Source organism: Panthera tigris, chromosome F3, assembly GCF_018350195.1.
Source record: "Panthera tigris isolate Pti1 chromosome F3, P.tigris_Pti1_mat1.1, whole genome shotgun sequence".
NCBI lineage: Eukaryota > Metazoa > Chordata > Mammalia > Carnivora > Felidae > Panthera > Panthera tigris.
The window spans coordinates 8,527,829-8,543,319 of NC_056678.1; the positions used below are offsets into that span (position 1 = coordinate 8,527,829).

General features: G+C 39.2%; 1 protein-coding gene across 1 annotated transcript in view; it reads left to right on the plus strand.

The window, feature by feature from the left end:
* Positions 1 to 14,941, plus strand: part of OPN3 (opsin 3) — a 42,265-nt gene extending 27,324 nt beyond the window's left edge. The window contains exons 2-4 of the mRNA XM_007077038.3: positions 6,698 to 7,017; positions 11,806 to 12,057; positions 14,423 to 14,941. Coding sequence (XP_007077100.3) covers positions 6,698 to 7,017; positions 11,806 to 12,057; positions 14,423 to 14,686 — 836 coding nt within the window. The 3' untranslated portion in view covers positions 14,687 to 14,941. The remainder of the gene's footprint in view (positions 1 to 6,697; positions 7,018 to 11,805; positions 12,058 to 14,422) is intronic.
* The last annotated feature ends 550 nt before the right edge of the window (positions 14,942 to 15,491 follow it).

Here is a 15,491-nt window from a genome sequence, read left to right on the forward strand (position 1 = left end):
ACGCTCTTCCTCAACTGCATCCTCCTGCTTGCAGACACAGTTCTGGTTTAGTACTTACCCCATTCCTGAAATTACTACTTTACATGTCTGTCTTCTCCCCAGGCTGTGAGATCTCTGGCAGCATTTCAGGTAGAGGGAACAGTGGTGTCAAAGCAGCCAGTTTTGAATGTGGCTGGCAGTTTGAGGCACGCCGAGGATTAAGGCGAGTCTCCATAATATGACAACGAGATTAGTTTTTATAGACTTCTGTCTTCAAGTTGAAGTATGCATGCTGCTTGCGATATGGCAACTCTTTTTAAAAAAAAATTTTAGTGTTTATTTTTGAGTGAGAGATAGAGCATGAGTGGGGGAGGGGCAGAGAGAGGTGGGGACAGAGGATCAGAAGTGGGCTCTGTGCTGACAGCAAAAAGCCCAATGTGGGGTTCAATTTCATGAGCCGTGAGATCATGACCTGAGCTGAAGTCAGACTCTTAATGGACTGAGCCACCCAGGAGCCCCGATAGCAACTCTTTCTAATGGCAAGGGCAGTTTTAAGAGAACCAACTTCTAAATTCTCAACTTTAATTTGTATTAGAAACCAGCTCCCTGTGATCCAGACCCTCCCATCTCCTATTTTCCATCACCCATCTCCCACTTTACACCGAAAGATAAACCCCTCACCCATCCCAACTCTTACGGTGGAAAATTACCAGGGAGAGGTGAAAGGAAATTCCAGGATGGCAAACAAAGGGACAATTTAAAATACTGATGAAGAACTAGAGGAAGTGAATGACCACTTAGGTGGTTTCCAATTTTTTGCGTTATATTTATTTATTTATTTATTTATTTATTTATTTGAGAGAGAGAGAGAGAGAGAGAGAGAGAGAGAGAGAGAATCTTAAGTAGGCTGCATGCTCAGCCCGGAGCCAGGTGTGGGGCTGGATCCTACCAGCCTGGGATCGTGACCTGAGCCTAAATCAAGACTCGGATGCTCAACCCACTGAGACACCCAGCTGCTCCTCCACTTACTTGCTGTTAACAAAATTGATCATTAAATACAACTTTTGACAATAAACACACTGTGATTTTTGGCATATGAATTCAGGAGAGTTCAAATAATGAAATATAGAAGGAATGGTCTTATAATCAGTAAGAATTAAAGATAACAAAATTCCTTCCATTGGATCTGGATACATGTGTGATCAAGAAATCTTTTTTTAACTTTATAAACAGGAAAAGTAGGAAGAGAATTTATCATTCTAGCCTAGGTAAGAGCAACTTGTGGATAGGTCTCTTCTTTGTGGGGAGGGAAAGCTGCACTTTAAGAGAGGTATTTCTAATTAATTCTTCTAATATTTAATGGAATATTTTGATCAGTTGTATACTAATAGAAACTGACAACCCACTCTATAAGACCTTTTTTTTTTTTTGACGTTTAGAGCCTTACTATCCAAGAAATTTAAAATTTCAACCTCTAAATAGAGAAGAAAAAGACAAATAATTTAAAATCTTTTAGTCAGACCAATATATTACACTAGAATAAAACTAGGGGAAAAGTGGGATGGAAATGTAAGTTTAAATGATTGATCTTTTCTGTGTGTGTGTTTCTATATATATCTGTGTATAGATAGAGATGTAAATATGAAATCACTAACATATATGAATTACTTGATCTATTTGAAAAAATAAGGTAATAGTTTTCTTTTAAAGTGTTTATATTACACAACTCTTTAAACTTAAGGTGAAAAAAATTAGCATATCTTTAAAAAAAATTTTTTAATGTTTATTTTTGAGAGAGAGGGAGACAGAGTACAAGCAGGGGAGGAGCAGAGAGAGAGAGGGAGACACAGAATCTGAAGCAGGCTTCAGGCTCTGAGCTGTCAGCACAGAGCCTGATGTGGGGCTCAAACCCACGAACTGTGAGATCATGACCTGAGCCAACGTCAGACGCCCAACCAACTAAGCCACCCAGGCGCCCCTTTTTAAATTTGTTTTAGTGTTTATTTTTGAGAGAGAGAGAGAGAGAGAGACAGAGGGAGAGAGACAGAGTGCGAATGGGGGAGGAGCAAAGAGAGAGGGAGGCACAGAATCTGAAGGAGACACCAGGCTCTGAGCTGTCAGCACAGAGCCCAACACAGGGCTTGAACCCATGGACCACGAGATCATGACCTGAGCTGAAGCTGAATGCTTAACCAACTGAACCAGCAAGGCACCCCACAATAGCTTTTTAAATATATGAGAGTGCAGGGGTGCCTGGGTGGCTCAGTCGGTTGAGTGACTGACTTCGGCTCAGGTCATGATCTCACGGTTTGTGAGTTCGAGCCCCGCGCCTGGCTCTGTGCTGACAGCTCCGAGCCTGGAGCCTGCTTCAGATTCTGTGTCTCCCTCTCTCTCTCTGCCCCTCCCCCTCTCATGCTCTGTCTCTCTCCATCTCAGAAATAAATAAACATTAAAAAAATTTAAAAAATATATATGAGAGTGCACACAGGTTTTCAAAACTCTATTAGGGAAAGCAATAGGGAAGAAAGCTGAAGATCTCTGCTGTGGCCCAAAGCCAGCCACAGAAGACACAGGCAGGTTTGCAACAGACCTGGTCGTGCCTGGCCTCTGTACCTCTCCACACATCTGGAGTCTGACAGTCGTGTAAGAATTCCAGGAGGGCTACTTTGCCTTTGTAGAAGTTCATCCACCCCAGCATGCCTGCCCTGGTCCTTTCTGTTTCTTAATTGTATTCCATCTTTGAAGACCCAGCTTAATCTTCATCTTCATGATGACATCCCCAAGCATAATCCACTGGAGTCTTACTTTTTCAGGCTTGTTGCACGGTAAACTTAACATCCGATTTCCTATCGTCTTATCTTGTCCTCAAATGTTGCAGCGAGCTGGTCTCGGCTTTACAAGAATGTACAGCATTGCAGTCTCCTCAAGGGTAGGCACCATGCATCTCTGGTTCCTCCTAGAAGACCATTCTCAGCATGGGGAGACACACTACATATGTGATCAGTCTACAGCTTTGCAGGGAGAGCAGGGACATCATGCTACTCCTAGCAGAGCTTGTGGGAACAGGTGGATAAAGGCAGGATTATGGATTTTGGAGTCAGTCAGTCCTAGGTTCTCAAAACTGTCTCTGCCACTTGTTGATTTCTTATACGTTGTGAGCCACCAAACTCCTTTTTCACAAAGAGGGACACTGTATGTAGTGTGACCATTATGGGGCCTCACATACGATGGGTGCTCATTGTGGGGCCGTCACCTTCCCCTTCCCTGTCCACAATGTTAATGGAAGAGAGAACTAGGCTCCACATCAGTTATGATGAATGTATGAAGTAGTTGTCACACAGTCCTCTTGCTCTCATTCTCCAGAATACATAACATAATTTTGACTCAGGCAGGACAAAAATTTATGAGTAAACAATTGCTAAGAGAAAAAAAAAATTAAGGAAGGGATGTAGTTTAGGTCTTTTCAAATGGGTCACCCCAGAAGACTTAGTCAAATAAGCTTACCATTTATGTACCCATGCAGTCAGGGAAGGCCTGAAAAACTGGGAAATTCAGGGACTACTAACTGGTTAGTAACTGGTTAGCAACTGAATTCAGGCTTTGGAAGCTCATTGTGCCTGCTATGATACAGGCATGGCCAAAAACTATTACATTTAAAAAAATCTCTTACCTCTTTGACCTAAATAATAAGAGGGAAAATTCCTCCACTCCTGTACCCTGACTTATCACAGAGCTGGGGTTTTTCCATACTTCAGCTCTGGGTACAATGAGGCTTTTCCCGACTCCCAGTTAATACTGCCACATCCTTGGGATGCCTGGGCAGCTCAGTCAGTTAAGCGTCTGACTCTAGACTTCAGCTAGGGTCATGATCTCAAGCCCCTCATAGAGTTCTGAACTGAGCAGAGCCTATTTGGGATTCTCTCTCTCCCTCTCCACCCCTCCCCCACATGCTCTCTCTCCCTCAAAGTAAATAAGTAAACTTAAAAAAAATACTCTAGGTCTGCAGCCTCCTCCCTCACATGTTCTCTCTCCTCGATACCACATCATTAATTTACGTGTTTGACTTGATTACATCATCACTCTTACCTAGCAGACTGTAAGTTCTATGAGGTGTTGATTTCATTCCCCTTTGTACCTATTTCCTAGCACACTGATTGACACGTGTGGATAGCAGTAAATAGTTCATGGATGGATGGATGGATGGGTGGATGGATGGATGAATACGTGATTGATGGTTAAAATTATAGCAGCTTATTCCTTTAATCATAAGAACTTACTTATGCATCTATAAGGTATACTGGGATTTGCTAATCTACAGCATAATTGCAGCAAGTTTTCTTGCCGAAGAAGACCTAAATCATATTCAAGGTAAATTAAGCGTTGAAAGCCAAAAATTATATTTTAATATTTAAAGGCAATTATATAATTAAATACCATTATATTTGATAAGAAAGTTTGTAAACTAAATAAAACCATCAGTATTTCATGAGACTCTTATTATGTCACTATCTTTAGGTTTTTGGTTACCTTCTGGGAATGTAGTCAGTTAAAGAAAAGACGGTATCACTCTTCAGGTAAAAATTTAATGAGGTGAAAGTTGACTCTTAGTTCGGAAGGCAGCATATCTAACTTGGTATTTTCCTTGTGTCCAGAATTACTTAACATAATGAACTTCATTATTTATGATTATAACACTACTTCCTGAAATATTTCCTCTACCATATGACAAAACCCAGTCTTATTCTTCCAGTCACTTGCGTATTTACTAAATGTTCACTCATTTATTCAATGAACATTTATTAAACATCACAGGTATCAGACACTGGGATGCTGTCCTCCCCACAATAACAAAACTGTCAGAGTATAAATGGATATTAACTGTGGTCTGACAATGGCTTTCTGAGTCTAGGACCTCTTCACTTCATACCTTTATAGATGCATAGTCACAAAATTTGATGATGTCAAGAGCTTTTCAATTATATGAGTACCCAAACAAAACTAACTTAAAGAGATTGTATGAATTGCCAATGTCACAGAGCTAGGATCACTCCAGGCTTCTTGAAGCTCGCCACCACCACTCCCCTGCCCACTTCTCCCTACTTACCTGAGACAGGTCTTATTATCATTCTCCATTAGGACCACTTTTCATACAACCCCTCTTGATTCACTCATTCAACAAATATTTATGCTGGTTGTGTTCTAGGGAGCTCACAATTTCATCTTCTCCCCTGTATCTGCTCATAACACCTGGTCGTTTTGACCTCTGTTAATCTAATCACCCTCAAATCATCACGCAGGTTATAAATCTCTCGAGTTATTCTTGACTCCTTTTTTTCCCTTTCTTTTCACACTCAATAAACCAATGGGTTCTGTTGATACTAATCACCAATTGTTTCTGGAATCTAGACTTTGCTGTTCATACCTTTAAAGGTACTCTAATTCGGGCCCCATCATACTTGCCTGGACTACTGAAATGGCCTTCAAGCTGATCTCCATACATTGAACTAGGATTGGAATTCTTTACCACTGCAGGAATGAGTGCCCTTTCAGAGGAAAGAGGAGAAGGAGGAGGAAAAGGAGAACTTAACTGTTGTCACTTCACACTTAAAAAAAAACATGATGGAGTAACAGATTTTATAATTTACTATTTTATACAGGAAAAGTTTTTTGTTTTTGTTTTTGTTTTTTAAGAACCAAAAAAAGAAACAAAAACCCTTATCAAGAAATTGAAAGTCTTTCTCATTATGTATGGCCTCATCTGCTCCTTTTAACCTTTTCTCTCCTTGGTATGCTCTGAGCCCTGGCACCTCTGTATTCTCTCATCTGGTTTAGACCCTTAAATGGTCTCTATGCTCCAGTACATAATTTTTAATTCTTCCTGGAATGTGCTTCTCCTGCCTGGTTGACAAAGGCCCCCTGTTCTGTGACTCCCACAGGACACTGTATGGGAATTGTAGCCTTTATACCTCCTGCCATCTCACTGTTATTTACACAACTGGATTCCTTCTAAGCACCTAGATTTCCACTTTTCTGTCACTTCTAAACCTCCAGGGTTGGCAAAGTGACTGGCACGTGGTAGGTGCTCAGTAGGAGCTTACTGAATGTATAAATCACCCTTTGGGAAGAGGCAGAGACATAAATAATATTGTTTTCATGTATTTGTTGCAAAATGGAGGTATAAATGAAGACCATGGGAGCACAGAAGGCTTCACTCCCTTGTTAGCAGTCTTGCAGGAGAATAGTTCACAGGCTGATATCTGCTAGCAGGAAGGTTAATGCAGCTCCCTGAATACTTGTACCATAACTTGGGCCAGTTCATCCTTGTGAAGCCCACTTTAATTTTATCTTAAATCCTGAGTCAGACACAACTGAGAAAAGGTAAAGTCAAGTGAGACACTCAGTGACGCTCCCTGACTCTCTTCAGAGTTTCTCTTTGGCAGGAAGTATAACACAGTACCTGTATCATTGGGGCAGAGCTGGTTTTAGGGCTCTTTTGTCCTGCTGCAATCTGCACACCATTTGTCTTCTTCTCTGGGTAAATATGTGTCCAGTCAAATTTCCTGGGGACTGTGAGGCATGATTCCTCTTAGATATGTCAGCTTTTAGAGCCGTTGTTGGGTCCATACACTCTGTAATGTGTCTCCAGTAGGCAATGAATTGTCTGTTATGTCTGTCTTCCCCTCTCCATGTTACACTGTCCCACTTTCTCTTCTTTCAGGGACTGTTTCTATTACCACCCTAACTGTGCTGGCCTATGAACGTTATATTCGCGTGGTCCATGCCAGAGTGATCAATTTCTCCTGGGCCTGGAGGGCCATTACCTACATCTGGCTGTACTCACTGGCATGGTCTGGAGCACCTCTGCTGGGCTGGAACAGGTACATCCTGGATGTACACGGACTAGGCTGCTCTGTGGACTGGAAATCCAAGGACGCCAATGACTCCTCCTTTGTGCTTTTCTTATTTCTTGGCTGCCTGGTGGTGCCTGTGGGCGTCATAGCCCATTGCTATGGCCATATTCTGTATTCCGTTCGCATGGTGAGTTGAAGACTTCAAATGTCCCTCCCCTAAACTATGTCCAGGGTGGAAAATTCTGTGTGGAAAACAGTCAAACTCTTCCTACATGAACAGTGGTTGTCTGCAGCTAAAACAGCTCTACCGGACTTCCCACTTGATATAATTGTGCACGCTAGAAGACCCATGAGGAATGACATCTACTCTATATACGCCACTCTCTAAACCACAAAGAGGAAGGAAAGGGGTTCTAGACAGACAAAATCAACAACAATGAAGAACACCTGCATTCTCCAGCACTCGTAGACTTCAAGAACTCTAACCAAGGAAATTCCACACTTCCTATCATTTTATTCATTCAAAGGTCACATAAACCCACTAGAGAATAGTACAGATATTTTTTTCTGGAAATCACTTTTGAATCATAAAGCATAAGAACTGATCACCAGCAGGGTTCCTGTTGGGTGCTAGCAAGGAGTCTGAAGTGACAGTATGGGGCACACTCCATATGCAAGTCTCCTACTTTACCCATGTATGTTTTCCTTGCTCACTCACTGTGTCTTCCTGTTCTGTCTCTTCTTTCCTCAGAACTCCTGCTCATCAGTCTCCTGCTCATCTTGATAATCCCCTCTAGCTTTCACGTTTTATAAAAAAAAAGAAAGAAAGAAAAAGATAAAACCTCTTTGCCTTGACATACATCACTTTAAATCATAACCAGTGGCTGGTTCTCTGTCTCTCTGTCTCTCTCTCCCTTCCTCCATCCATCTCTCCACCCTTCTGTCCATCTCTCTTTCTACCATATGAGAACACATTGAGAAGGTAGCCATCTCTGAGCAGAGAAAAGAGGTCCCATAATGAAACCTACCATGCTGGCACATTGACCTTGGACTTCTCAGCCTCCATATTTGTGAGAAATACATTTCTGTTGTCTAAGCCACTCAGTCTAGGGTATATTGTTAGGGGAGCTCAAGCTAAGATATTTACTAAGCACTGAGAATACAACACTGTGTAATTTATAGCTCCTGTATCAAAGAGTTTGTAGTTTACATTCAGCTAGTTGTTATTCCTTAACCCGTTGCAAATTGGTCTCCTTCCTTGATCACACTGTCACAGAAACAGCCCTCATTAAGGTAATTGATAATATACCAAATGTTAGTTCCAATGGGCACATTTCTATTTTTTTCCTGGCATCCGTGGCATTTAACGCTTGTGATGTTATTGACAACTTCCACCGAACTATGGTTTCTCCTCCACTAGAACCCCATTCTCTCCTATAGTTATTGTTGACTCTGGACCATCTTCTTAGGTCTCTGCCAAGGGCTGCTTCCCATAGGCCTACCTGCATTCTGTGTTTAGCCCTCTTCTCATACTACACACTGGCCTTCGGCATCTCATATGCTCTTAGGATTTCTCCTTCTAACAATAGCGTGGTGACTTTGGAATCTCTATTTCTGACCCAGGATGTTCTTCTGACCTCTGTCAGATCCCATAGTCAGTTGCCTATTGCACACCTCCACTGGAATGGTCCCCAGACTCATCAGATTCCATGTGTGTGAAGACGAATTGGTCATCCCTCCCCCTAGATCTGCTGCTTCCACATTCCCTTTCTCAGTAAATGGTCATTATTCCTCAGCCAAAAATAATAGAGTAAATCTTGGACTATTCCTCATCCAGGTCTCCCCTACACCCAATCAATTATCAATTTCATCTATTCAACCTCAAATATTTTTCCATATGTCCCTTATCCCTTCTCCTATTGCCACAGACTCAATTCAAAGGGGCCCTAGTTTTTCTTCCTTTATTCTTGCTTTCATCTAATCCATTTTTCTATACACTTCCATTAGAGTAGTTTTTCTCAAAAACAAATTTTCTCAAGTCATTTCCCAGCTTAAAATCCTTTAGAGGTTCCCCTACCTTCATGATTTAAAAATATAAAGCCCCTGAGTATGACTACCAGGGTCCTGCAAGGCCATCTCTTATCTGCATGTCCAGCTTTATTTCTTAATATGCCTTCCCTCTTGCTACCTCAGGCTCCAGCCAAGTGCAATATTTCTTGTTCCCAGAACTTAACATGGGCTCTTTTACCTCTTTGCCTTGACACGTTTCCTTTCCCTGGAACATTCTGTCCCACCTTACTTGGCTGCCTCATACTCACCTCAGAAGGCTGAGCTCAGGATCTTCTAGCCCTTACCCATATCTGAATCAGTTACCCATCTTGTGTGTTCCCATATCCCTCTCTGGTCACCTCCTCCATGGCATGTATCACCTACGGAAGTAACGTGTGCTGTCACCCTCAGCATACAGTGAATTCCTTAAAAGCAGAGACCCAGTCTTTAAGTTTTCACCTATAGCTGGAACAATACTTTCAAACAATAGTTGATCAAAGACTATTTTTGGAATGAGCTACAGGCAGTGTTCATAGGAAGGAGAAGTGGTACAAGGGTAAAGAGACTTGACTCTAGACAGCAATATTCTCCACTCAGAACCTGGCACCATAATCACCTCTATTTCCTTATCCAGAGGTGTGATGCATAGCAGTGATGGAGAAATAGCTTCTCACATAAGAATGAAGACTCACAGTGAAGTTGTTGAAAATCTACAGGTGTCTGGATCAATAAGCACTATTTATGTAGGGAGAGAACACTTTTACTGGGACTACATGGGGAATCGTCTTAAGTGGTTCATCCTTCAGGACAAATTCAACTGTGCATGTGCTTTTGCTTTATCCACAACAGTTTTTAAAAATACACTCAAATGATTGAACAAATAGGGCGAGACATGAAGTAGAGCTCTTTATTTGGAAAACATTGAAAGAATAGAGTGAAAGAATAGATAATGATAAAACAGAGAGGTAAAAAAAGAGATAAATGAAAAATAATCATGGACATATTCAAATATGTCAATATGTCAATATGTTTGTATATTCACATATACAAACCCAAATAATCCAAAACATTAGAACCATATCTTTATGCCAAAGAGGAACTGTGAAAGTATAGTCCAATATTTTCCTTAAATTAACTTCTGCAGCATACATGTAATTCCAAGATGATAAATGCGGGCTCTGCTTTCAAAAATGGTAAGAGGATGGGGACTGAATTACCCAGAAAAGGTAGAGATGAGTCTGTGGGTCCCTAGGTGGCGGGGAATTGGGGATGGATGATTGAACTGTCATCTTATTACTTGTTAGTTGAAACTTTGAGGAGCCAAAACTCATGATTCCTAATATCCTATAGTATCATAAAAGTACAAATCCATAGAAGTATATTAGTTTCAAATATAATTCCAATGTAAACAAATACTCTTGAGAACAATCCCACAAAGTCATATGTATGGAAGTGGGACCCAACTTCTGTTAACTCTAATAGGTTATTCATTTGAACGTCCTTTAGTCTTGACTCTCAGAGGAAGTAATTGATTGTTTAATGTCACACAGAGGGCAAAAGTGGTGGATCTGGGATATGGACCCAGAACTAATTCCAAATCCAGAGCTTTTACTAATACTCCACAACCTTCTTAAAAACTCTGGGGGGAAATCTCCCACCCACCCCCCAAAAAATGCTGTTGTGAAAATAGAATAGTATCCTATCATATTAAATAAAATAGTTTCTTTTAAAATAGAATTGCACATGGGGCACCAGGGTGGCTTAGTTGGTTGAGCGTCCAACTTTGGCTCAGGTCATGATCTTGTATTTGTGGGTTCAAGCCCCACGCTGGGATCTGTGCTGACAGCTCAGAGCCTGGAACCTGCTTTTGATTCTGTGTCTCCCTCTCTCTCTGCCCCTCCCCTGCTTGCACTCTGTCTCTCTCTGTCTCTCAAAAAATAAAACAAAACATGAAAAAGGTTTAAATAGAATTGCACACAAAGAAAATAATGGTATCAGACATTTGACAACCACGCCCACTCCTACACATTCCCTCTACTCTTAAAAAACTCAACACTTTAATTACCCATTAACCCTTCCATTTTCTGTGAATATGAATATGTGTTTCTACTAAGAATATAGTTTCCTAAATATAATTTTAGGTAGTATAAATAATTTAGCTACATCAATTCAAATGTACTCTTAAATACTATAAGCACATGTTCTGATTTATTTGGAATTTTTTTCCTTAATTTTTATGACAATGCTAGAATAAAAGGAACACCTTTTGAACATTTGTTGTTCAAAAGGAACATTTGTTGAAATGCAATAAATTTCTCAGTTTAAAATTATATGTGAAGTACAAAAAGTATGTACAATACCTTTTTTAAATTTAAAAAAAATTGTATTTTTGTAGCAAAATTAGCCTTTTAGAATGGTCAGAAACAACTATTTTATTCAAAACATGATTTTGGTGTAGAGGAATATTTTCCCCCACCCCCTAATAATACATTTATAATAACAATAGAAGGAACTTCTAAGGAAACTTTAAGAAACCTGAACAACTTTCAGACTGTAGACCATTGTTCCTCAGTGCCTTTACTGGGGATAAATTAAGATCAGATATGCTGAGTTTACACGGATATGGCTACAAGCATTCTCTGCACCTGAGTCCTGATGAAACCAAGCATAAGCAAGGTCGCCATCAGATCCCACTTTGTAGTAATAGTCATCGGCTCGGAGTTGGAAGTCACCATAGCTTGCAGCAAGAATTCATCTGGCAATTAAGTTTCATCGAGACCAGCTTAACCAGGCAGAACTGACATCATATGCTTTCTGCCTGGTTTGAGAAGTGGAGCATTATGGTTTGGTGTCTGCATATCTATTATTGAAACAGCATAAGAAAAGGATTCTTTCATTTTCAACCTTTTCTTTCTTCTTTCTGCAGCTTCGTTGTGTTGAAGATCTTCAGACAATTCAAGTGATTAAGATTTTAAGATATGAAAAGAAAGTGGCCAAAATGTGCTTTTTAATGATATCTACCTTCCTGATCTTTTGGATGCCTTATATCGTGATCTGTTTCTTGGTGGTTAATGGTTATGGACACCTGGTCACTCCAACAGTCTCAATTGTTTCATATCTCTTTGCTAAATCAAGTACTGTATATAATCCAGTTATTTATATCTTCATGATAAGAAAGGTAAGCATAATAATAATAAACTCATTGTTTTCACTATACATATGTGACTGTTGCAAATATAATACTTTTATAGAGGTTATTCAGAAGAGCTTCAGCGATAAAAACCTAAATCAAGAATTCTAGAGGAAACTAAAGTGTTCAGGAAGAAATGTAAGATATTCCCAAAGAAAATAGTAAAAATTCTAAGATCTACCAAGAGATCTTAAGTAAAAATCTATTGAAATCAACATTTATCAGAAAACATTTTATGTTCAAAGTTAAAATTCATTTAAAATTCTTATAGTACTATGGAGGTTATCCATTATTTCTACAAAACACCATGAGACAGGCACCAATACTATTCCTTACTTTATTTATAAATTAATAACATAGGTTCAAAGAAGTTAAATGACTTGCCTGATCCAGGAATTGTTGGTGCCTGGATTCCAACCTTGTTTGCTTGAATACCAAAATCTACACACATAGCTCCCCACTTGGGGTTACAGATATTATTAACAATTAGTTGGGTTATTATTCATGTACCATGGCCAGCGTGTAGCTCAAATTAATCTGGCTTCAGAAACTCCTCTAGATCTAATGGGAAGCTTATTTCTGTGGTAGAAAGGTTTTGACTTGGTGGTTGTCAGTTATAACTAAGAAAGCCCTCATTATGATTGCTATGAAGCTAAGCCTCTAAGTTGCAAAGTTTAAAAATCAGAGAATTTAAAAGTTATGAATAATAGTTAATTACTCCATTGGAATTTTAAGTTAACAGGTCACACTAATATCAGATAATAACTACTCAGGCTACTAATGCTCAAGAATTTGGAATAACAGGGCATTTTTTAAATTAACCTTATAATATTCACTGCTAAATCTCCCTCTCTCTTCTCACTTTCGTATGGTTTCGATCTGTATTCACTGATCTTTCTTTCTCATGTTGCCTTCATTAACTGTTTACTTGAACCCAGAGAATTTCAACTTGGAGTCCTTACAATCTGAGAATTACTTGAATTGACTTTAGGAGAGTCATGAGAACCCTGAAACTTGGTCATAAAACTTTTTAAGAATGTTCACATGTGAATTGTTTTTAGCAAGATAGATTATAACTGATTTTCTGAAGAAGTATAAGACCTCCATATTTTAAAAACTACCACCTCGACAGGCAAATAAGTACGTTTTAAATATATTACCTAACAATTGTTTTTTTATGTTCTTCCTCTGGGCCAATGGGTCATACATTAGTTCTTGGAAAACTTTAAAATGCATACACCACAGCTGGAGAGATTGTGAAAACAAAAGTGCATATTCAGATTTGCCATGCTGGGTGCCTGAGATTCTGCATTTTGATAAGTTTCCACGTGGTTCCCATGTTTCTGGTTCCCAGGAGCACACTTTGAACTAGAAGTCTAAAAGATACAATAAACAAACAAAAACAAACAAATACATAAAACAATAGTCCTTATCTTCAAGGAGCTCACCATTTATGTGGGAAAACATATTTGGGCATACATACTCTAAACCCTTATAATGATGTATCTTTAGCACTTAACCTGATATAAGAAGCAGTAATTTGATGAAGAAATAGTCTCAAATATTTTTGAATGTAAGTATAAACTAAATACTAACTTGTATATAAGTGGGGTTTAAAGAAGACAGAAACCAATGTAGCTGGTTATCATAATTTTCATTACTACTCCCTGATCTGTGAAAGCCCATGGATAAGCCCATGTATTTTGCTCTGAAAAAAGGGGATAAAAGTTAAATTAAATAACTTATGGTTCAGCATTGTGTCCAGGACAGAGGGAAGAATCATGGGCACTGGTGAATGCTAGCATTCTCCACTGTAGTATTTTTTCTCTAAATGCTTTGTAATCTTGATAGAAAAAAAAAATTCTTTTCCTAGTTAACAGAAAATTAGTGAGACAGCAGACTTCAAACTCTGCAGGAAGGGCCTTGTCATTCTTTGCTGCCCAAAATATTCCCAAATTGTAGCACAGTGGCTATCACCTAGTAGGTGCTCACTGAATATTTGTGGAAGGCATTGATGTTCAAACTTCCTTAAAGAAATGGATTTAGTTGCCCTCATAGAAGGTGCATGAAACTTGAATCCACAGAGGTTATAATAGTCCTATATGATTTTGTTAATGAGAATTAACAAATAGAAATAAATTTAATAAATAGAAATAAATGTTAATAAATAGAAAACATAAGACTCCAGGTTTATTTAGGTACATCTGAGCATTGCCACCTAACCCCATACACACATAAGCTAACAAATAAAAAAGAACAACCAAAATTAAACTCAACTAATTTTATTGAATGTTAATCCAGATTAAGGGCCAAATGTTTACTTAATATTCAACTTTATTTTCTCCCTGCCCAGTTTCGAAGATCCCTTCTGCAACTGCTATGTTTCCGACTGCTGAGATGCCAGAGGCCTGCTAAGGACCTACCAACCAATGGGAGTGAAATGCAGATCAGACCCATTGTGATGTCACAAAAAGATGGGGACAGGCCAAAGAAAAAAGTGACTTTTAATTCTTCTTCCATCATTTTTATCATCACCAGTGATGAATCACTGTCAGTTGAAGACAGTGACAAAACCAGTGTGTCAAAAGTTGATGTAATCCAAGTCCGTCCTTTATAGGAAGGAATAGTGGTAATGAAAGACAAGGCCTTGTATTGAAAACCACTTTCAGGCTTCCATTATAAGGACTGTTTTGGAATCCTCATTCTATGTTAATATTGTTGGAAAGGAAAAATTTTCCTCTGCCCTACAAGATTCTTCTGGCTGGTCTAGGAATTAAATTAACATCAGACAGATTAACAGGAGAAAAAAAAAGTTTAATTCTGTGTGCAAGGAGGCCAAGTAATAAAATTGAGACCCAAAGAAATAAATGAGCAAGGCATGCAGCTTTCATACGTTTTAGACAAAGAAACATAAATCTATAAGGAATTGTCAGGACAAAGAAACTTATGTTTGGGAGCTTCAGTTAGAGTTCTAAACAGAATTTGGGCTGGGGTAGTAATTTAGTAAAAGTAACAAGGTTTGCTTATTTGGACTTCTTCAGCTCTGAATTCTCTGTCTCTGATGATACAGATGTCCCTCTAACCTTCTGGTGCAGGGAGGTATCTTTCGCGTGAGAGATTTCCTGCTTTCAGGGGAACAAAGGAAGGTCAGATCATCTTTTATACACTTGCTGTTTCTTAATAACTTGAATTCAAAGTAATCATGCGATTGTGGCATATTTTGGGGCAGCCTACCCTAGGGTCCCACAATGTCAACAGAACTTTTGTGGCCCAGCAGGAAATATGAATTGCCCATATGCTTTCTGGCCACTGGAAACAACTGAGCAAGACAAATTGTTTTAATTCAATGGGTGCTTTCCATAATGAAAAACCACTTATGGCACAAGATGGGCATCTGGCACCATCAACTTCTAACATGTTGG